This window comes from Struthio camelus, chromosome 3, assembly GCF_040807025.1.
Source record: "Struthio camelus isolate bStrCam1 chromosome 3, bStrCam1.hap1, whole genome shotgun sequence".
Classification (NCBI taxonomy): Eukaryota; Metazoa; Chordata; class Aves; order Struthioniformes; family Struthionidae; genus Struthio; species Struthio camelus.
Genome location: NC_090944.1, coordinates 28,994,730 through 29,016,484, shown reverse-complemented (window position 1 = coordinate 29,016,484; position 21,755 = coordinate 28,994,730). Strand labels below are relative to the sequence as shown.

General features: G+C 51.6%; 1 protein-coding gene and 1 long non-coding RNA gene across 2 annotated transcripts; both read left to right on the top strand.

The window, feature by feature from the left end:
- Positions 1 to 14,380: 14,380 nt before the first annotated feature.
- Positions 14,381 to 15,300, top strand: LOC138066557 (uncharacterized). Its single transcript, XR_011139871.1, has 3 exons — positions 14,381 to 14,432; positions 14,787 to 14,828; positions 15,263 to 15,300. It is a non-coding gene; the product is annotated as an uncharacterized lncRNA (long non-coding RNA).
- Positions 15,301 to 16,302: 1,002 nt separating this feature from the next.
- Positions 16,303 to 19,892, top strand: LOC138066538 (T-cell activation Rho GTPase-activating protein-like). Its single transcript, XM_068936413.1, has 6 exons — positions 16,303 to 16,623; positions 17,115 to 17,276; positions 17,792 to 17,901; positions 18,370 to 18,565; positions 18,854 to 18,971; positions 19,402 to 19,892. The coding sequence occupies exons 1-6, from the start codon at positions 16,303 to 16,305 to the stop codon at positions 19,890 to 19,892; spliced, it is 1,398 nt and encodes a 465-aa protein (XP_068792514.1).
- Positions 19,893 to 21,755: the final 1,863 nt, after the last annotated feature.

The window sequence follows — 21,755 nt, the reverse complement described above, 5'->3', positions numbered from 1 at the left end:
CTCCAGGAGCCTCTTGTCCTGCTTATACCATGCTGTGTTGTCACTCCAGCACATATCGTCATGGTTAAAGTCCCCCATGAGGACAGGGGCTGCAAATGTGAGGCTACTTGCAGTTATCTGTAGGAGGCCTCATCTATTTCTTCCCACTCAGGTGGCCTACAGCAAGCATCCACAACACTGTCACCCATAGTGGTCTGCCCCTTAATCCTTACCCATAAGCTCTCAGTCAGCATTATCCACCCTGAGGCAGAGCTCAATGCATTCCAGCTGCTCTCTGACATAAAGCGTGACTCCCCTTCCTCACCTTCCTGATCTGTCTTTCCTAAAGAGCATGTATCTACCCTTTGCAGCTTTCCAGTCATGCAAGCTATCCCACCGCACCTCTGTGATCACAATGAGATCACAGCCCTGCAGCTGTACACAGATCTAATTCCTTCTGCACACGTGGATGTGGAGAAGCTAGAGAGGATCCAGTGGAGGGCTCCCAAGATGGGGAGGGCTCTAGAGCTCAATATGACCGGCAAGGAGAGAATGGGGAAATTGAAATTTAGTTAGACCAAAGCAGGATAAAGAGGTGATGTACTAGCAAACCACAACACATTAAGTTACAGGGGGCAATGAGTGCAAGTTGAAATTTGGGAAATTTGTGTTGGACCTAAGAAAAATATTTTCCTTAGCAGAGTAGTTCCTCATTTGAGTGGGTATCCCAGAGAGGTTATGGAAACTCAGTCCTCTGAGATCTTTGAAACTTGACTAACAAAGCCCTGGCAGACCTTTCTTCCTTCAGCAGTAGCTTTGCTTTGAGCAGAAGCAGGAGACTGGCCTAGATGGCCATGAGACCTCTGGTCCAGGCAATATTTCTATATTCTCTGGTCCTGTGTTAACATGATAATGGGCTTATTTCAGATGAAATCAAGAAATCAAACAGTCAGCAGGTCTGATATCACCACCCATTACTAAGATTCCCCAAGTTCATATTTTCTAATTATTTTTTTCCCATTACGAACTAAACATTGCCACTGTAGGCTTTACCTTGAGTCTAAATGCTCTTGTGTCAAAATATTCACCTCAAAATGTTTTCTTTTTCAAGCAGGAAACTAAAGTGAAAGTTGTTCCTTTTTTTGAACAAATTAAAAAATACTGACAAAACTTCCTTGGAACTCGCAATGATTTGCACAGAGACATGAAAGTGATAGCAGGACACATATTTTAACAGGATTTTTTGGAAATGTGCCCAAATTTAGCCAAGTCATAAGCTTTTCCCAAACTCACAAGTAGGTTACAAAAGAGCCTTAACTGAGCTAAAAATTCAGGTGATATTATCTGCAACAGAACAAGAACCAACTCAAGCCTGTAGGAAACTGAACAAGCTATTGCAGCTCAGGACTGCTGTGGACTCCACTGTGCAGCATAAAGAGACAATGCATCTTTGTATACAGGCTGCATTTAGTAAATAAGGCCAGGACCTGGTTTTCATCCTTCTCTCACAATCATTTATGTGAGTTTTTGACCTGTGTCAGCTAACATTCTCCCATACAATGCCTGAGCTCTGGGCAGCATTTTCCGCACACAGTATGAGATAGATTGCTCCAAGTCTGAGTCCTGAGATGAAGCTCTTTGCATGAAATCTACCCCCCCCCCCAAAAAAAAAAAAAAAAAGAAAAGAAAAGAAAAAGAAAAAGAAAAAGAAAAAGAAAAAGAAAAAGAAAAAGAAAAAGAAAAAGAAAAAGAAAAAGAAAAAGAAAAAGAAAAAGAAAAAGAAAAAGAAAAAGAAAAAGAAAAAGAAAAAGAAAAAGAAAGAATCATTCTGATTTAGTGCTGAATTTAAATGGTGTGCAGTTAAGTATGGCATGGAGTCACATATTAAACAGTAAGGCAAGAAAATGTGCAAAAGTATAACTATGTTGTTCACAAAACGAGCTGTGTAGGTTTGTAGGTTTCTGTGGAAAAGAAGATAATAGGTGCGCATATAGCTAAGGAAGTAAAGCATTATCACAAGGCAATGAAGGACAATACATAAACTTAAAGCTGGCATTCCTGTTTGAATTTGTAGTCTTAATTATGTGTTTTTTTATGCATCAAACATATTCCTTCTTCACACTCTGGCCTGTTTTTCTACTGCTTCCCTGCTGCAGAGCTCTGGGATGTGAGGATATATAATTCAAAAAAGAAAAGCCCTTAGAAGCAGGAAATCAGCTTCCAAGAGTTACCCTACTCAGCATTATGAGATTTTTTTAGAGACTGAAACAAATGGAAGAGTCAGAGCACTACTTCATATTGCAGTTCTGTCCTGGACTGAGTTTTTTCCATTTATAATTGATTTCTATTTCTTGCATGAACAGTCCCTTTCCTTGCTCTTATACCTGCATATGAATCAGGTGTATTATATACTATTGATATCAAAATCCGTCTCAACTTGACAACCACCTTCTGTCCCTACTTCCTTACCAGCGTTTCTAGCTTTGACAACGTCAGTGTGGTGAAACAAGACCCCTAGTATATTGAAAAGCAAAAGTATACATTTAATATTTTAAAAGGGAAATTTTACCATTAACCTCAGTCAGAACAGAACTAAATGAGGTAGGCTGACTAGTGATTCTAAAAATTCTTTTCATGTTAATTCACTATAATTTTCTGAAAGACAATTTATATAGTTTCAGAATTTCTACTTTGCTGGTCCACATGGCCACTGCAAACAGAAAGTCATACTTCAGTTGTATGACAGCTTTTTTTTTAATACTGGTTTATCAAGCAAACATAAACTATTACATTAACTATTACAAAGCATTTCCTTGGTAGAAATTAGGTCTAGATTGCTATGAGACACCTGAAACACAAGACACTTGGATCTGCCATGAACACCATCTTTGGCACTCTCTGTGTTTATTAAGCAGCAAAGACAAATAGATTTAGACCAGCCGGGCTTATACTGGCATAATATTGGAGCAGGGCCTGGTACTGGAAACCAAACATTATGACCAAAGTCACCTGAGTGAGAAAGCAGTAGATTCTGATTCCTGGTGTACTAATTGGCATGCATGGGGCTACATAATAATTTGTCTGTATTGATCCTGTCTGTGCTGTGTGGACTTCTAGCACAGTTTATCAGGCAGCAAGAAAAAAAAAAAGACAGGCTCTAGGAACTCTGCATCTGTGATTAGCTGGCTCTACAAAAATTTTCTGACCATGCAGCAGTAAATACCAGCACTTCAAGTGCGACTCCCAGCTACATGAGTTGTTTCCACTGTGCACTAAATCTTCAGTATCGGTGTGAATTTTTACAATATATGTAAGAATTCTTTTCATATGATATATTCTATTAATATTTTATTGTATGTAAGTCATATTGACCATGTACTGATGCTTGGATGCATCATGGAGGATATCAGTAAATTCTTATGTAAAAGATTATTTTTCCTTGATGAACATGTGGTCAAGAAAAGAAATCACAGCAGTCAAATTATTGATTACTGATCAATACGGGTTATTGATATTACTATTCTGCTTAATCTGACACAAGGATATTTGTTACTTCACCAAAGGAAAAATATTGAACACAGGAAGGGGACATATGTACATAAGACAGAAATAAAACATAACGGTGTTGTGAAAGGGCCTGTATGGAACCTGCAACACTGTAGAGACTTGCCAGAAAAGCAAAAAGAACGAGGAGGAAGTCTTTGGTGCTGTTTGTTAGAAATCACTGGGGAGGTCAAAAGCCTCAGCATTGTGGGTGGCAGCCCTACTGAAAAGAACACGGACTGCACCACACACATTAGCATAATTGATAAAATTAATAAGCGTTTATTCTACCTCCTCCTCCAGATCACTGATAAAGATAGAAACACAGCTCCCAAAACAGAGCTATGAGGAGCTCCCCTTGTTATAGGCCTTCAGGTAGACTCAAACACATTAAACAATTCATATTTGAACTCTAGGAGCCCGAAAATGGACCCAGAGGTGCACCCCATGCCGGGCAGCTGGCGAGGGCGGGAGCACCCTGCATGCCTCTGGGGCAGGAGGCAGCTCTGGGGCACGCTGCTGCCGGGCTGCCAGCTCCGGCCGAGACATCAGGCTCCCTCGCAGCGCAGGGGTCTGCTGGCTCAGGGAGGAGGAGGACGTGGGCGTTGGGGCCATCCTTATGCTGCCCAGCTCACCCACCTTCCCGGGAGGCTCCACGCAGAGGCAGGCCATGCCCTGGTTCAGGGGGTGGAGGGCAGCAAGGTGGCCCTCTGGCAGACCTCCTGCTGCGAGCCCCCAGCCCAGCTGCCAGAGCCCAGACCACGTGCAACCGCACTGAAGGAGAAGCAGGCAGCCACGTGCGCTCAGCTGGAGGCCAGCTGAAGCAAGTGTGAGTGGGAGGCCAAGCAGCAGCCGGTGCCAGCTGCTGCCTCTGAAGGCCAGAGCCTATCTTGCCACAGAGCAGGTGCCATCAGCAGGCACGAGCAAGGGCAGGCCCGCTGGGAGATGCCCTGGACCCTGCTGCTCCTCGGTTGTGCACAGCAGTGACCGTGGCCAGGAGTGACATTGTGGGGGGCATGAGCGGGAGCAGCTCACAGCAGCTTGCTTCAGGTCGAGTGTCGGCACCGACCGTCAGCCCCCTCTTCCAGAAACTCCCCAACGCAGTTGTATTACAGCTGCTTCCTGCACGCCCAGCACCCAGCACCGGAAGCACACTTGTCCCTCAGGCTGGGGAGTGAGCGGCAGCCGCTGCTGCACTGCTCCAAAAGGTGCCCCCATGTGCCCAGCCCTCGGCTTTCCAAAGCTGGCTCCTCTTGCCGTGGGCAGCTCTTCAGCTCCCCTGTCTCGCTCCTCCTGGAGCAGCACCTCGCCAGGCACTGCCAAAGCCCTCTCAGCAGCACAGCCCGGCACCGGGAGCCAAGCCGAGCCTGCAAGGGAGCTCTCTGGCCCCGGGCTGCACTGGGTGGAGAGGCTGGCTGTGGTGGTGGCAGTGCAGCAGCGTGGGGGCCGTGGGTGGTGGAAAGCCGCCCTGCACAGCTCTGCACTGAGCTCTCACACTGCTGGAGATAGCACATGCACCAGGCGGCTTTGCACGAGGATCCACTGGGCTTTGCACGAGGAGCTCTTTTGCCCTGCTCTGTCCATCTCACACTCCTGCCGTCTGCCTTGCTGCCTCGCTGCCCGCTGCGTACCCCAGGCTCCTTGTTTTGCGGCCAGCACAGTCGGACCTCCTTGTCTCAGCTGTGCCCAGGGCTGCGGGAGGCTCCTCCACTCTCCCCCCAAGCCTTTGCCCTCCTGCTGGGCATCCAGTGGCTCTGTCCAAGAGCAGAAGTTCCTCTTGGTCAATGCCTGCGGTGCCAGCCGGGCTGGCTGGGCAAGGCGAGAGTTTCTGTGGGCAAAGGAGAGGCACAAGCAGAGGCACTTCTGTCCTGCTGCACCCATCTCCACCTATGCCAACAGCTGCAAGGCACTGGCTTGGTGACTTTGGGGAACAAGAATCACTCTCCTCTCCCACTGAATCTTGCAAAGAGGTTTATTGACACTGGCCCCCAGGGGACGAAGGTGTCAAGCTCCATGGGGTGCTTGCTGCAGGTGCATGTGGCCAGGCGCTGAGCCCACTACTTGCTCGAAGCAGCTGACCCTTGCCTGGTGGCTTCTGGGCACTCGTTGCCCCCTTCTCAGGAGGGAGGCGCAGGTACACATGGCCTTGCGGAGCCCTCGGATGCTGCCAGCGGTGAAGCCAGGGCAAAGAAGGGAGGCGAGGGCCGTTCTTGAGCCGGCGGCTGCAGCAGGAGGGGAGGGTATCTCTGGTGGTGGGGGCCAGAGCTCCAGGGTGGGCCAGCGTTGCAGGGCTGAGGCACATGGGGGCTCTCTGCTCCTTCGGCCCTTGGGCTGCCCGCGGGGCGAAAGCAGCTGCACTCTGCCTTCCCCCATCAGTGGGACGCTGCCCAGTCACACTGCAGGATGGACCTGCGTGGGATGTGTGCTGGCCAGCCCAGGTGTGGCGCTTTGGGGAGGCAGCCCAGCAGCTCGTGGCCTTCCCCACTCAGGAGCACTGTCTGGTTTGGCCCAAAGCACGCCCGCCTGCGGGCTGGCGATGCCGGTAGGGCTGTGGTGATGAGCAGCTCGCCCAGCGCTCCTGCAGCCGTGGGTGGAGCATCCAGCACACTGCTGGGTGGCTGCAGCAGGACAGGCCAGTCCAACTTCCATGCACCTGGGTGCTGCCGGCCAGCCTGCACGGGCTGGCCAGCGCGCAAGGTGTCCTTGCTTGGGCAAAGGAGGTGAGGAGGCTGCCTTTTGTAGCTGAGCAGGAAGCTGTGGTGCCGGCAGGCCCTCAAAGGCCCCAGGTTAAGGGCAGAGGGGGCCCTGGTGCCAGGGCTGCACCAATGAGCAAGCAGCAAAGCGTCGTACCAGTTTGTCAGCAGCAGGCATGGAGCATCTCCCGGGCCTGCCTCGCCTTTCCCCCGGCCCGGCCCATGCCAGGCCCTGCTCTTGGTGGCCCCCAGTCCAACCCAGGTCCCTGGCTCTGGACTGCATCCTGCTCTAGCCCGCCGTGGGCCTGCCCAGGGCTGTGGGGCAGTCCCCCTGCAGGCCAGGGCTCCGCTCTTACCCTGCCTGCCGGCTGGCTGCAAGATACAGCGTGCACACCGAGGGCGGGAAGGAGGCTGCTGGAGGAGGAGGCAGAGAGGCAGTGAGCGAGGGCAGCCCCTCAGCGGAGCCCCAGCTGGGGCAGAGGGCGGTGGGCGCTGGCAGTTGGCAGGGAGGCACTGCTGAGCAGGCCTACACTCTGGGCCAGGGCTGCTCACCTCCGGGCTCATCCAGGCTGCCGTTGCCCAGGCTGCCAGCACTGCGCCGAGGCCCCTGCACAGCCCAAGAGAGCGCTGCATTGGTGGCCACCATCCAAGCTGCACCAAGATGCCCCCTGCTCGGGGAAGGACTGTGCGGGGCAGGGAGAGCTGCAGGGGGAGGCAGGCTTGCGGGCAGCACACTCAGGGTGCCCTTGCTGCAGGAAGGAATATAAAAGTAAGAAAGCAAAAGGAAAATCTAAGGAAGGAGCAGCAAGGCATGGAAAGAAAATATAAAGCATAGCAAGGAAAGATAGAATGTAGGAAAGGAAAGACAGGAAAGGAGAAAGGAAGATAAAGAACAGGGAGGAATACCAGGAGACAAAAGGCAAGGAGAAAATAACAAAGGAAAGGAAAAAAAAAAAGAAGTAGAAAATCAAGGAGAGAAATCAAGGAGAGAATCTGTTTTCTAGCAGAAGACAAAGAAAGATTAAAAGGGAGGAAAGAAAAGAAATAGAAAAGCACAATCGAAAACAAGGAAAATAAATTGGGAGAAAACCAGAAGAGGAAAGCGAAGGAGAGCAAAGGAAAAGAGAGGAAAGCCAAGGAGACAAAAGTGAAGGAGAGGCAAGACAGAGAGAGGCAAGGCGAGGAGGGGAAGGCCCAACAAGGAAAGATAAAAGGAACGAAAGAAAGGAAAGGAAAGAAAAAAAGGAAAACAAAAACGAGAAAGAAGAAAATCAGAAGAGAAAAGCCAAGGGAAGGAAAGTGAAGGAGAAGAAAGGGAAGGAGAAGAAAGCCAAGAGGAGGAAAGCCAAGTAGAGGAAATACAGAGCAAAAGAAGGAAAGAAAATGGATAGGAAAGAAACTATGGGAAAAAAATACAGAAAGAGAAATGGAAAGGCAAAGCCAGGATAGGCAAAGGCAAAGCAGGAAAGGCAAAGGGAAAGCAAGGAGAGGCAAAGGAAGGACAGAAAATATTATGCAAAACAACAGAAGATTACAGAAAGGAAAGAAAGGACAGAAAAAAGAAAATAAAAAAAACAAGAAAGAGAATTTGGAAGAAAACCAAGAGAAGAAAGCCAAGGAGAGGAAATAAAGAAAAAACAGGGAAAGAAAATCTAATGCAAAACAGGGAAATATAAAAGGAAGCAGAGGAAGCAAAGAAAAAAGGAGAGAAAAACCTAGGAGAGAAGCAAAACAAGGAAAGAAAATATAAAGCCAATCAAGGAAAGAAAATACAAGGCAAAATCAGGAAAGACAAAAGAAAAAAATAGAAAGAGAAATGGTAAGGCAAGGTGAAGAGAGGTGAGGAGGGGCAGGGTGAGAAGAGGCAAGGCAAGGAAAGAAAATATAAAGCAAAAAAAAAAAGATAAAAGGAAGGACAGAAAGGAAAATAAAAATAGGAAAGAGAAATTGGAAGAGAACCTAGTGGGAAAAGCCAAGAAGAAGAAAGTAAAGGAGAGAAAAAAAGAGGAATGGAAAACCTCAAAAATGAAACAATGGAAAAATGAGGAAAGACAATATATCACAAAATAGGGAAAGAAAATAGAAAGCCAAGCAGGGAAAACTAAAAGGTAGGAAAGAAAGGAGAATGAAAAAGGAAAAAAAACAGAAAGAAAAAAGGGAAAAAGGAAAAGGGAAAAAAGGAAAAAGAAAAGAAAGGAAAGAAAGGGGAGAAAAAACAGGGAAAGGAAAGAGGAAAGAAAAACAAGGAAAGAACAATGAGAAAAAACAAGAAAGAAAAACAAGGCAGGAAAAATAAAGAAAAGGGAACGAAAAGCATGGAGGAAAAACAAGAACGCAAAAAGGAAAAAAGAAAGCAAGAAGGGAAGAAAAAGGGAAAGAGAAGGCAAGAAAAACAAGCAAAGCAAACAAGCAAAGCAAAAAAGGAAAGGAAATCTGAAGAATAAAGGGGGAAAGAACAAGCAAGGAAAGAAAAGGAAGAAAGCAAGGAAAGAAAGAAAAACCCCTTGGCAGTACCCTTATCACCTTGCCACAGTGGGAACTCTGCTGGGACGTGCAGTGTGTTTTTCCGTGTTGAAACTTGGCTTAGGCTAGCACTTAACTGCCCGTTTGGGGCTCAGGGTAGCCTTGGACCCGGAGCAGGGAGACTTTTGATCCAGTCCCGCCTAGCTTCACTACAGTAAAGCACTTTTCTGCAGGACTGTTTAACTGTTCCTTGTCTCTCCTTAAAAAACACACAGACACTACAGGTATTATTTGTACACTTCTGCGGGCACGGCAGGTCTCTTTGGACGGCCTGGCATACCTAGTAGCAGGAGGGGAAGTGCCCGAGCAGCGGGATCACTGCTCTGCTGTTGTCAGAGACTGCAACGCAGCGAGATTTGGGGAAGAAATACCTCTCTGTCCGGGAATCCAGGGACACCCCCAGAGAGCAGCAGGCACCAGTCAGGTGGGAGAGAAGTCACCAAGACGTGATGCTGCTGCAGAGGTGGCTTATGAGAAAGCGAGCCCACAGGCATGGCAGGTGGGATGTGTCTTGAGTGTAGCTGTTCCCATACCAGCAGGAAAAGGGGCAGGAGAGGACCTGGCCCGGCAGGAGTCATTTTCCTGGCCTCTAAGCACACCAGAAAACCCGGGGAGGATGAGCACAGAGACTTTAACAGAGAGCAAGGGGATCTTCCTTTGGACCCAAGCAGGTATCCTAGTCAGACATGACAACCACACTCAGCAAGCTTAGCTAGGCTCCAGATATGGAGGATACCTGGACCTGAAGCTTCCAGCTTCTGCAGAAGAAAAGAGTTCTTTATCCATTGGGAGCCTCTTTTGAGGCACTCCCAAAGCAGCAAGGGAAGCAAAGGTGGACAAAAAGGCAAAGGTGGACAAAACCCAGAGGAGCTCTATACATTGGTAACAAACAAGGGAGAGGGTGAAGGAGTTGTCGAAAAGCGTGGTCCACACCCCCTCAGCTCACAGAATCGCAGAACAGTTGAGGTTGCAAGGGAGCCTTAGAGATCATCTAGTCCAACCCCCACTGCTCCAGCAGAGTCGCCTAAAGCAGGCTGCCCAGGACTGTGTCCAGATGACTTTTGAATAGCTCCAAGGATGGAGACTCTACAAGCCCTCTGGGCAACCTCTGGCCAGTGCTTCATCAGGCTCATGGAACAAAAGCTTTTCCTTATCTTCAGAGGGAATTGCCTGTTTCAGTTTGTACCCGTTGCCTCTCATCCTCTCGACACCCTCAGTCTTCTCTTCAGTCTTCTCTTCAGTCTTCTCTTCCCCAGGCTGAAGAGTCCCAGCTCTCTCAGCCTCTGCTCATGTGTTAGATGCTCCAGTTCCTTCATCATCTTTGTGACCATTCACTGGACTCACCCCGTAAATCTACACCTTTCTTTTATCAAATAAAAGCCCAGCACTGGACACAGCACTCCAGGTGTGGTCTCACCAGTGCTGAGCAGAGGGAAAGAATCACCTCTCTCAAACTGCAGTGCTCTTCCTATTGCAGCCCAGGATGGTGTTGGCCGTTTTTGTTGCAAGGGTGCATTGCTGGCTCATGGTTAGCTTGTCCCAAGGGACCCCCAACTAAACTGCTTTCCAGCCTGTCAGCCTCCAGCCTATACTGGTTTATGGGATTCTTCTTCCCAAAGTGCAGGACTTGGCACTTCCCTTCACTGAAGTTCATGAGGTTCCTCTCTGCCCTTTTCTCAGGCTGTCGTGGTCCCTCTGCATGGCAGCACAGTCATCTGATGCATCAGCCACTCCTTCTAGTTTGGTATCATCAGCAAACTTGCTGAGGGTGCACTCTCTCCCATTGTCCAGACCGCTAATGAAGATGTTAAACAGTATTGGCCCCAGGACTGACTCCGGGGGTACACCACTAGTTACTTGCCTCCAGCTGGACTTTGTGCTGCTGATCACAGCTCTCTGAGCCCAGCAGTTCAGCAAATTTTCAGTACAGCTCACTTCCCCCCTATCTAGTCCGTACTTCATCAGTTTATCTGTGAGGATGCGATGGGAGAGAGTGTCAAAAGCCACGATGAAGTCAAGATAAACAATATCCACTGCTCTTCCCTTGGCCACTGAGCTAATCATTTCATCGTAGAAGACTATCAGATTGGTCAAGCATCATTTCTCCTTCATAAACTCATGCTGGTTTCTCCTAGTCACCTTCTTGTCCTTCATATGTTTGCAAATGGTTTCAATGATTATTTGCTCTATCACCTTCCCTCAGATTGAGGTGAAGCTGCATGGCCTGTAATTCCTCAGATCCACCTTCTTCCCCTTCTTGAAGAGAGAGGTGACATTAGCTTTCTTCAAGCCACCAGGAGCCTCTACTTGATAGCCATGACCTATAAAAGATAATTGAAAGTGGCCTTGCCACATACCATACCATATTGACCAGCTCCCTCAGCACTCAGGGATGCATCCTGTCAGGTCCCATGGATGTGTTCATGCAGTTTGTTTAAATGCTCCCTGGCCTGATCCTCCTCTACCCAGGGTCTTCCTTGCTCCAGACTCTCCCACAGATGCCGTGGTCTGGGATTCCTGAAGGCAAGTCCACCAATAAAGAATGAGGTGGATAAGGCATTGAGTACCTCAGCTTTCTACTTGTCCTTTTTACCAGGTCCCCTGTCCCATTCAGCAGCGGGCCACGTTTTCCCTAGTGCTGCTGGTACAGCTATAGAAGCTTATTGCCCTTCACATCCCTTGCCGGCCTCAGTGCCAAATGGGCTTTAGCTTTCCTAATCACAGCTATGGGCACTTAGACAGTGTCTCTATATTCCTTGCGGGTCACCTGTCCCTCCTTTCACCTCTTGAATACTTCCTTTTTATGTTTGAGTTTTTTCAGTAACTCTATGCACGCAGGCCTCCTGCCACCTTGCTTGATTTCCTGCTTGTTGTGAGTGTGGAGGATGGCATCCCTGAAAATCACCTATCCGTCTAGGTCCTTTCTTCTACAAAGCAAGTCCCTGAACAGGCTGAAGTCTGCTCTCCTGAGGTCCAGGCTTGTGATCCTGTGATTTGCCTTGTTTCCCCCTCTCCTGGGGGGATCCTGGTCCCCACTACACTCCGGGGCCACTGTAGCCAAGGTTGCCCCCAGCCTTCACATCCCTGACCAGTTCTTCTGTGTTGGAAAGTATCGGGTCTAGCAAAACTCGACTACCTTGAATGTTTGCTGAAACAAAAGTTTATTTACAGTCCCATGCCTCACGGGGTCATGCTGTGGCCTGCTATCAACTCACATTCCATTGAAATGGAGAAATTCAGCAAGGAATGTATCTGCCTGGTGAACCGTTTCCCACCCCTGTTCTTTGGAAAAATATTCCTCAACTGAAGATCCACTCCTGCAGCTCCCTCCTCCCATTTTATTTTCTGTGTCCAGTCCTTCCAATAACTACTTGTGCCATAAGCAGTACTGCCAGCAAGAAAGGTAGTAGCCATTTATATTAAAAATTCTTTCTCTCCGCTCTGGTGCCTTTTCACTACGTACTGGCAAATACAAAGTGAGCAAGGAGAAAAAACAGCAGATCAAGGACAATGACAAAATATGCTAACACCTGGGGCCCTGCTGGGAATGTATTCTAGAGCCTGTGTTATCCATGAGCCTCCCTAATCCCCTGTGCAGTCTGCCTTTGAGTCTCTCTGCAGACTCCTGGGATGGACCTGAGTCCAGGTGGACTCAGCTGCCTGAAAGGGGCTGTCTATAGGCATTTGGGTATCCCAGGGCACAACAGGGAAATTTTCCAAGGCATCACAAGTGGATGCATGCTGGTGCTGGTGTTTAGGCAACTGAAACCTTCCCTAAACTCTTCTCGGACTAGGACTGGAGCCAAGATTCCCACTTCACGCGTGATGCCACTTGTAGACACTTGGAGTGGGGCTGACCACTAGGCTGACCGCCTGCAGAGGAAGCGTGAAACTTGGGATTTTGGGCACTGTCTGGGCCCTGGTTGTCAAGCAGGCACAGGCCTCCTGCTTGCCCTCTCCAAGCCTGAGTCCTCCTGTGCCAGCAGCAACAGGCAATGTTGCAGCTGTGTGGGAAGGCCTGTGCATTGCTGGATTGTCACCGACACAGAGCCAGCTGCTGAAGCTGGGAGCTCCTCCAGCACCAAGTCCCTCTGCTCCCTTGTCCCGGGCACCATTTGCCTCCCCGCAGCCACCATCGGGACACACAAAGGCAGCGCCTTGTCCCTGGGGGCATTGCGGGAGCCAGCAGCGGTGCCCCAGCCCCACCAGCTGTGCTCCCACATCACAGACATGGCAATCCTGTGGCACCAGAGGCACTGGGTGTCCGGGGAGACTCCCCTTTGTGCCCACAGCTCCCGGCCCGTGCCCCTGGTGCTGCCCCACCGCCTGGCTGGCGCATCACAATGTGTCACAGTGATGCCCAGGTGGTCCCAGCCACCAGCACCCACCTGTCCCCCAGTGCGGCGCTGTGACAGTGCAGGGCAGCAGGGAGACGCAGGCTCCCAGCCCAGCAGCACTGCCAGCACAGGGACACTGCTCCCAGCCTTGCTCAGGCCTGGCTGGTGCCTGGCCCTGCTCGGTGCAGGGCACAGCTGCGCCGCAGCCGTCTGCCCGGGCAAAGCGCCATGGGACAGGCCAACTGCTGCCGCGCCTGGGGCGCTCCTGGCCCCGCTCCCAGCACGCAGGCATGGCCCGTGGACCCTGGCCGCACGGCTCCCGGTGCCCAGCTTGGGCTCATGGGCAGGGGAGCCTCCCAGTCCCCGACGGCGCTCGGCACCTTCGTGTCGCGCAGGAGCCCCCAGCTCCTGCTCAGCGACCGTGTGCAGGTGACGCGGCACCAGCGGACGAGGAACAGGCACCTCCTGCTCTTCCCCGATGTCATCGCCATCGCCAGCTTCAAGTAAGACTAGCAGCCACAGCTGTCCTTGCCCCTGCCACCTCCTCTGGCACCAGCCCCAGGGCACCGCTCCTCCCCGGAGCTGCTCCTGCAGGAGCAGAAAGTGCCTCCTCCTTGGGGCTGCCTGCACCGCACTGGCCACGGCGGACACGGGCTGGGCTGGCTCTTTTTAACTCTGGCAGGGCTGCGCAAGCACAAGGAGCATGTGCTTTCCTGTCAGCCTGAATGCCAACGGAGGCGCCCACAGCTGGGCAGGAGAAGGGATTTTAGCCAAGCTCTTTGCATTTGTTCTTTCCCGAACAGCAGCTCTGTTGATGCCCTTTGCTCCTGACAAGGACTCGTGGTCCAAATGACCTGCAGTCCCCTGCATGGGTGTCCCTACACGGTGGGGAGGGACACTCTTTCCCTTTAAATTGGGGAGGTGTAAGAGGAAAGGGGGCAGGCTCCTGACTGCTCTCCTGATCCGCAGCCCCTGATGGAGTGCCTGCTGCCATTGCTGCCCAGCAGTGACTTTTCAGAAGTGGCCTCTCTGTGTGCTGGGCCTGCGGCTCCTTTCTCCCACCCGAGGCTCGGGGTGGCCGGCCCAAGGCTCTGCCCCCGGGAAACGGCTCTGCCCTGGAGCGCTGCTGGGGCTGCCCCCACCACACAACCTCCAAGGCCATCCCTGCTCTTCCTCCCGGCAGATGGGGCTCCACCTTCCTGCTGCAGCACCGCGTGCGTCTCAGCGAGCTCTGGGTGCTGTGCGGGAAGGACGAGGCGGTGTGCGGGCAGGCAGACGAGGAGGAGGTTTTTGGCCTGAAATGTGCCAATACTCTCGTCCTCGTGTGGCCCAGGGACCGCTGCGTGGTCACTTTCAGGTGAGTCTCGGGGCCACATCCAGGGCCTTGAGGGGTGCAGGGCACTGTGTTGGCCTTCATTCCTCCCTGGGCTTGCTGGAGCTCACGCCAGGCTGTGGGGAGAGAAAGTAGAGGCCCTGCTTGGGTTTCAGACGCTCACACGGGCAGCTCCAGGTGTGCACAAGCCACCCGCCCCCGCCACGTCCCTGCAGCTCTGCTCACGCCAGGGACGCTGCTGGGGGACACCGACCGGGGCCTTGCTGTATGGTGGTGTGGAGCAGGGCCACACGGGTGAGATGTGCCTGGGGGCCTGTGCCTCTGCAGAGGAGGAGGAGGAGCAGTGGGCTCTGAGGCTGTTTCTCCTTTCTGCTGCAGGTCGCAGGAGGTGAAGGAGCTGTGGCTCCAGGCGGTCCTCAGGTGAGCCCTGCTGGGAATTCAGCCTGCCGGTGGTGGGTGTCAAGGCTGCAGGCGGTGGAGAGCTCCCGGGGGAGCTGCCCACAGCGGTGCAGCAGGGGAGGTGGGGGAGAGGGACACCCCCTGCACGGGGCAGCTCCCGGGCAGAGCAGTGGGAGGTGCTTTGCCTTGAGAGGGCACAGGAACAGCAACACAGTGGAGCTGTCACTGCAGCTCCTTGCTTGCCCGCACGGGGAGCCTGAGCTGTCGCTTCCTGTTTGCATGCGGAAGAGGCCTGGAGGCAGCAGGGCCGGGGCGCTGCGGAGCGGTGCTGCCAGCTGGCGCTGCAGGAAGATCTGCTGTGGCCGGGTGGGCTGGAGGTGCGGGGCTGGGGTCAGGGCGCGAGCAGGGAGGGCTGGCTGTGACCGCGCTCTGCCTTTGTCCCCGCCCGTGCCCAGGCAAAGCCCCGGAGCCCCGGAGCCCCGGCTCACCCGCCTGACCTCCCTTCGGCTCCTTGTGAAGGCCGTTGGCTTCTACGGTCCTGTAAGTGTCCCGGGGCTTTCCGCTCGGCCCCAAGCGCCACGGGGCTTTCGGGAAGAGCCCCTGTGACCAGCTGCTCACGTTGGCTCTTTGTTCTCTTGCCTAGTCGGTGTCGCTGAGCACCCGGACCGTCGAGGCGTTGATTTCGGCGGAGGTGAGCAGGGGTTCCCTCTGCCCCAGCCCTTGCTGGGGTGCTGCCAGGAGGTAGCTGAGTCTTGAGAGGGAAGATGGCAGGGGCCAAAGCCCTTGAGACACTGACGGCGGCCTTATGAGGCGGTCTAGGAGGAGCTACCCAGTGCCGGAGCAGCATGGGAGGGCAGCCTGTCTCCCTGGGCCGAGTTGAGGTGCCTTGTGCAGGGCTGCGCCTTCTCAGCATCCACCAGCCGCCCAAAACCACCCGGGGGGCTGTGGCCTGCAGGGCTGGGTCGGGCTGGCCGGCTGCAGCAGCAGCCTTTGCCACCAGCGCCCCTGTTGGGCAGAGAGGCAGCGCCATTCCCCACCCAGTGTCTCCTCCACAGGCGTGTGATGACCTTGGGATTGTCCCTGGAGCTGCTCACACAGTTGTGCGTCACTGCAGCAACTCGCTGGCAGCCCTTGCTGCTGTGGGGCGGCTCTACGACCTGAATGCGTTTTTTGCAGGCTGACACCAAGCAATGCCCTGTCTTGGTCCCATCAGCTCCTGGGGAGGGACTTTGCCACTCGCCTGGTGAGTGTGAAAGAGAAGCTGAGGAGCTGCCTTCCCCCACAGTGCTCGACAGCGGCTCCAAAGCAGGAGCCCCTCCTGCCCTCTTGCCAGCCCCCCTTGGACAGGGGCATGCTCAGACTGTGTAGCCACAACTCCTGTCACCCCCTCATGGTGGTCCCAGAAACCTCTGCCATGACACATGTCAAACATCCCACGGTTCTTTCTGTGCCCTGCGTGCTCCAACAAAGCAGGAGAGCTGGTGCGCTTAGAGGGATGGTCACACTTTCCAGTTTCCCCCGCGCAGTCCGAGTCGTCGTTCCCACACACAGCTCTGCCCTTCATTCGGCATCCTGTGGCGCTGCACACAGACAACTCTCCTCCAGGTTCTTTCACCTGACTTTTGCTTTCCTCTTGCTTGCAGCATCTGGGCCTAAGAAAAGAAAGAGGTTGATCCCCTGGCCGTTTGCTCGGGGACGAACCTTGGCCAATGGGGACTGCCCAGGGCAGCCGGAGTCTGGCCTCAAGAGGCCCCTCTTTGGGCAGCCTCTGGCAAGTCTGTGCGGGGAAGAGGAGACCCTGCCCCAGCCAGTCCAGGTAAGCCAGCCTGGCCATGCAGTTAGCCTGTTCCCAGCTTCTCCGGCGAAGCAGCATCGCCAGAGCTTGGGCTGTGGCTCTCAGGAGACAGGGCATTTGGGGGTTTGGCCTCCACGAGGTCAAGTGTGCGGGCTTGCACAGCCCACACAGCTGCCGCGGGAAGTAACTCTGGAGTGGGAACAAGGCCGGAGCAGGAAGAGGAGAAGCAGGTCATGCTGGTGGCCTTGCAGAAGTCATTGAAAGGAAGCTCTCAGCAGCATAAACAGCCAGGGATTTGTGTATTTCCCTGAAAAGGGGTGGCTTGGGGGACAGCTGGGTAACTGCCAGTGTAATCTACCAGCAGCGAGAACTAGATGTGAACCCAAGTAAAGTAGAGTGCGTCTCCCAGGCAAAAACTTGCTTCTGCCTCCGAACAAACGCTCCCCTAAGGCTAAAGGGCCTTTCTTCACCTGAGGAACTCTTCTCCCACCGCTGTCCGCTTTTTCCTGCAGGATCTCCTGGCCATATTGTACAGGGAAGGGCCTGCCACTGAGGGGATATTCCGCAAAGCTGCCAGTGAGAAAGCGCGCAGGGACTTGAAGGAGGACCTCAACAAAGGAGTCACCGTTGACCTGGACAGTAAACCTGTGCACCTCCTGGCAGTAATCTTGAAGGTGAATTCTTCTGCCTTGCAGCTCTGAGAGTACACTGCGAACCTGCAGGGGCCTGCTTGAGTGCCTAGATGGGCCCGGGGGGCGCTCAGAGCTGAAACTCTAGGGAAGCCAAGCCACATGTTTTTAGGCTTGGGAAGGTTTGGCCTTTTGAGGCCAGTCCATCTGGTTTTCAGTTCCCCTTGTTCTGCCACTGATTTCCTGCCTGCCCACGGGAAACTCACTTCCTCTTCCTCCTCCCCCTCCTCCTCCTGCCCTGCACCCTCCTCAGGGAGGAAGACTGAGATCCCTGAGTGCACTAAAGGCTGATAGGCACTGGGGCCTATTGCTGCACTCAGACAAGCGTGTCCAAGTAGGGCAGGGACTCACACAGCCCACTGCTCTGTCAGTGGCCATGAGCACCTTGGAGGGCAGGTAGCTCCAAGCAAGCTGCCTCCTTGGGAGCCCAAGTGCCAGGGTGCTCCTTGTGGGCTCAGGGGTGGTGTCCAGAGCCTCATCTCCATGTCTTGGCCTTGCAGGACTTCCTCCGCAGTATCCCCTCCCAGCTCCTATCAGCGGCCCTGTACGACAAGTGGATGCTGGCTCTGGAGAAGCCAAGTAGGGAGGAAAAGATTGAAGAATTGAAAGAGTAAGTGTTGAGGCCAGTCGCAGCGTTATGGAGTGGCTGGGAGAGGCTGGAGCCTTCTCTGGCAATGGGGAGCCTCATGGAAAAATCTGTCTTTTCTGTGAGGTTGCTAGCGCTGATCCTACACAGCACAGGCCCAGGCTTTCCCAGGGCCTTCGCAAGGCCTCCCGTGACGTCTCCTGACAAGCTTGCCTATCTTCACGCTGTCGATCTACTGAAAAGCATGCGCTGTGCTGAAACACTCACCTTTCAGTCGAGATCTGGTCGTTCCAGATCTTGTACTGAAGCATGCGCTCAGCTGCCATCAGGGGTTTCTCCACAGGACTTGTGTGAAGCAGTGGAAGCAAGCACAGGTGTTCCTCTCTTTGGAGGACTCACCATTTGTGGCAGTTTACTTGAGCCTTGCTCACAGCAAGGAGCAGCGGCCACTGTCCCCTGAAGTCATGGCCCGTTGTGTTTGTGTTCACACAGGGTGGCTGACCAACTGCCTCGGCCAAACGTCCTCTTGCTCAAGCCCTTGCTCGCTGTGCTCCACCACATCAGCCAGAACGCAGAGACCAGCAGGATGGGCTCCAGCAACCTTGCGATCTGCATTGGGCCCAACATGCTGAGCCCAGGCATGGACAGCCCACTCCCGCTGCAAGTGCAGAAAGAGATGAACGAGAAGGTTTGTTGCACTCACCAGTCAGCTAGTTCCCCCATCGGGGCACAGCCAAGCCATCCCCACAGATCCCACGGCCACTGCAAAAGCTAAATGCAGCAGCAGCAGCACCTCGGAGCATGGAGGGGACGCTGCTCAGCTGGGCTGTCTGCAATGTGACAGGCAGATCTCTTGCTGGAGCTGCAGCCACAGAGCTACAGCCTTCAGGAGAGAAACAGCAGTCAGGAGCAGCAGAGACCGCTGAGCACGTTTTCAGCCCCTTGCACTGACACCCATGGTTTTCTCTGTGTGTAGGTGACGGTGCTGGTGGAGTTCCTTATTGACAACTGCGCAGCAATATTTGGGGAGGACGTGGCCTTGGCTGGCAGCCCCTCTGCCGAGGAGTGCCCCGAGCACACCGACAGCTCTGCAGGTAGGAGGCTGCGCTCAGGACTGGCCCTGCCCAGGGCTGCTGGTTCCAATTGTTTAGCTGGCTAGGGGAAGACATCTGCGGCAAAGCAGAGAGGTGCAGAGGCTTCAATACCTTCTGGCAATGCCTTGCCCCTGCAACACTTTCCAGAAGTTCAGAATGACCTTCCTCACACCACAAAAGGCGTCCCAGATGCTAAGCCTCTGTAGAGCTCTGCTCTGCACAGCATTGCTCACTATGGATGAGAAGGGCACTCTCCCCATGCAGGGTATGGCCCCTGGGGTTCCTTGTGTTTCCTGGACTGCTCCTCACATCCATAGGTGCTCAGGTTGCAGCTTGCCATCTGCCCGGGCTGCATGGTGCCACCGGGAAAGTCCCCTTTTCCCTTCAGAGGGCCAGTACCAACTAGCTAACAGGCTCTTTCTCCCCACAGGACACCCAGGGGCTGCTCGGGAGGACGCTTCTGCACACAACAACCCAGAGCCTGAAGCTGGATGCGGCCTCCCAACCCTGGAGATGCAGCAGCCCAGAGGGAGAAGCCCCAGCAGGAGCAGGACATATGTCATGTGTGTCTCTGCCCCTCCACTGCCTCATCTGAGAAACGACATCAGCGTGATGCACAGGAGCCTCTCAGAGCCAGCCCTGTCCTTCCAGGACCATTTGGAAGGCAGCAGAAGGCCCCAGAAACGGAGCACAAGTGTGGACAATGTTGCTGTTGAGCAGCAACAGGTGAGCTTGGAGGAGGAGGCACTGGGAAAACAGCCTGCCGTCTTCCCTGCACAGTTATCACCTGGCGCTCCTCCTCAGATGTCCTCCAGGGACCCCCTGGAGAGCTCCTGTCCTGCTTCCCATGGCCACTCTATAATCGCCCTGGGACCCGATGACGTGCCCTCTTCCTGCCTGCGCGCCTCCAGAACCATCTGAGCAGTCACCAGCATTCCTATTGCACGCTGAACCTGGGTCAGGAGCCATCCGAGCCTCAAAGGTCGTCGTGGGCCCGGATCAAGTCAGAATTGCCTGCTCAGAGGTGCTTTTCATCTGAACTACTGGACAGGCTGAGGTGAAAGACTCAGTAGCTTCAGGCTGTTTTGTATGAGCAAAGACACAAAACCTGCAAGGAAACATTCTGGATTCCTGTTTCAAACAGCTAAGCATGCCCCTCATTTAGGAAAAACAGGAAAGAAAAAACAAAAAGGAACGCAAAACCAGGAAAGAAAGAAAGGAAAGAAAAAGGGGAAATAAAAGAGGGAAGAAATGTAAGGAAATAATAACAAAGAAAAGGAAAGAAAAAACAAGCAAATTAGAAACAAGGAAAGAGACATGGAAAGAAAGAAGGAGCAAAAAGAGGAAAGAAAAGAGGAGAGCAAAAAAGGAAAAAAAAGCAAAGGAATTAAAGATCAAGGCAAGAAAAAGGAAAAGAAACAAGGGAAAAAGGAAAAGCAAAAAAGAGGAAAGAAGAGGAAAAAGAAAAAAGCAAGAAAAAGGGAAAGAAAGTAAAGGAAAGAAGGTAGGAATTAAATAACTAGGAAAGAAAAACACACAGAAAATGAAGAAGGAAAAAGACAAAGAAAAAAGCAAGAAATAAAGGGAAAAATGAAAGCAAAAAGGAGAAAATGGAAAGAAAGTAAGAAAGTAAGCAATAAAAGGAAAAAGAAAGGATGGAAGAAAGAAAGAGGAAAGAGGAAGGAACGACAACAGAAGAAATAAAGGGAAAAAGGAGTAAGTATATAAGGAAAGAAAAACAATGAAAGAAAAAAGAAAGAGAAGAAAAAATGAAAGAAAAATCAAAGAAAATGGAAAGATAAAACAAAGAAAGAAGAATATGAAAGAAACAAGAAAAGTAAAAAAGAAAAGATAATAGGAAAAAACAGAAAAGAGTAAAGGAAAGAGGAAAAGGAAAGAACAACAGAAAAGATGAAAAGGAAAAAAGGAAGGAGGGAAAAACAAGGAGAGAAAGAAAGAAAGGAAAAAAGGAAAGGAAAGCTGAGGAAAGAAAAACAGTAAAAGGAAAACAAGGAAAGAAACTAAAGAAAACACAGGGAAAGAAAATATAAAGAAAGACTAAGAAAGATAAAAAGGGTGGTAAGAATGGAAAGAAAAAGAAAAAAGGAAGAAGAATAAAGAAAAAAAGGAAGGAAGTGAAAAGGAAAGAGAAGAAGAAAGAAAGAAGGAAAGAATAAAGGAAAGAAAAGAGGAAGTAAAAAATGAAACAGACAAAAGAGAAAAGGAAAAAACAGAAAAAAAAACAAGGAAAGAAAAAAGGAAAGAAAATATAAAGAAAAGAGGGAAGAAAGAAAAGGAAAGAAAAAAGGAAAGAAAGAAAAAAGAAAAAGAAAGTGAAAAGGAAAGAAACAAGAAAAGAGTAAAGAAAAGATAAGAGAAAAGTGAAAAAGGAAAGGAAAAAGGGGGAAGGAAAAAGGAGAATGAAAAAGGAAAAAAAACAGAAAGAAAAAAGGGAAAAAGGAAAAGGGAAAAAAGGAAAAAGAAAAGAAAGGAAAGAAAGGGGAGAAAAAACAGGGAAAGGAAAGAGGAAAGAAAAACAAGGAAAGAACAATGAGAAAAAACAAGAAAGAAAAACAAGGCAGGAAAAATAAAGAAAAGGGAACGAAAAGCATGGAGGAAAAACAAGAACGCAAAAAGGAAAAAAGAAAGCAAGAAGGGAAGAAAAAGGGAAAGAGAAGGCAAGAAAAACAAGCAAAGCAAACAAGCAAAGCAAAAAAGGAAAGGAAATCTGAAGAATAAAGGGGGAAAGAACAAGCAAGGAAAGAAAAGGAAGAAAGCAAGGAA

Bases quoted from the DNA above. Each gene is read 5' to 3' on its own strand.
- LOC138066538 (XM_068936413.1), top strand. From the start codon at position 16,303: ATGGTCACACTTTCCAGTTTCCCCCGCGCAGTCCGAGTCGTCGTTCCC. The intron at 17,902-18,369 runs GTAAGTGTTGAG...GTGTTCACACAG, and splicing joins AAGATTGAAGAATTGAAAGA to GGTGGCTGACCAACTGCCTC. The intron at 18,566-18,853 runs GTTTGTTGCACT...CTCTGTGTGTAG, and splicing joins AGAAAGAGATGAACGAGAAG to GTGACGGTGCTGGTGGAGTT.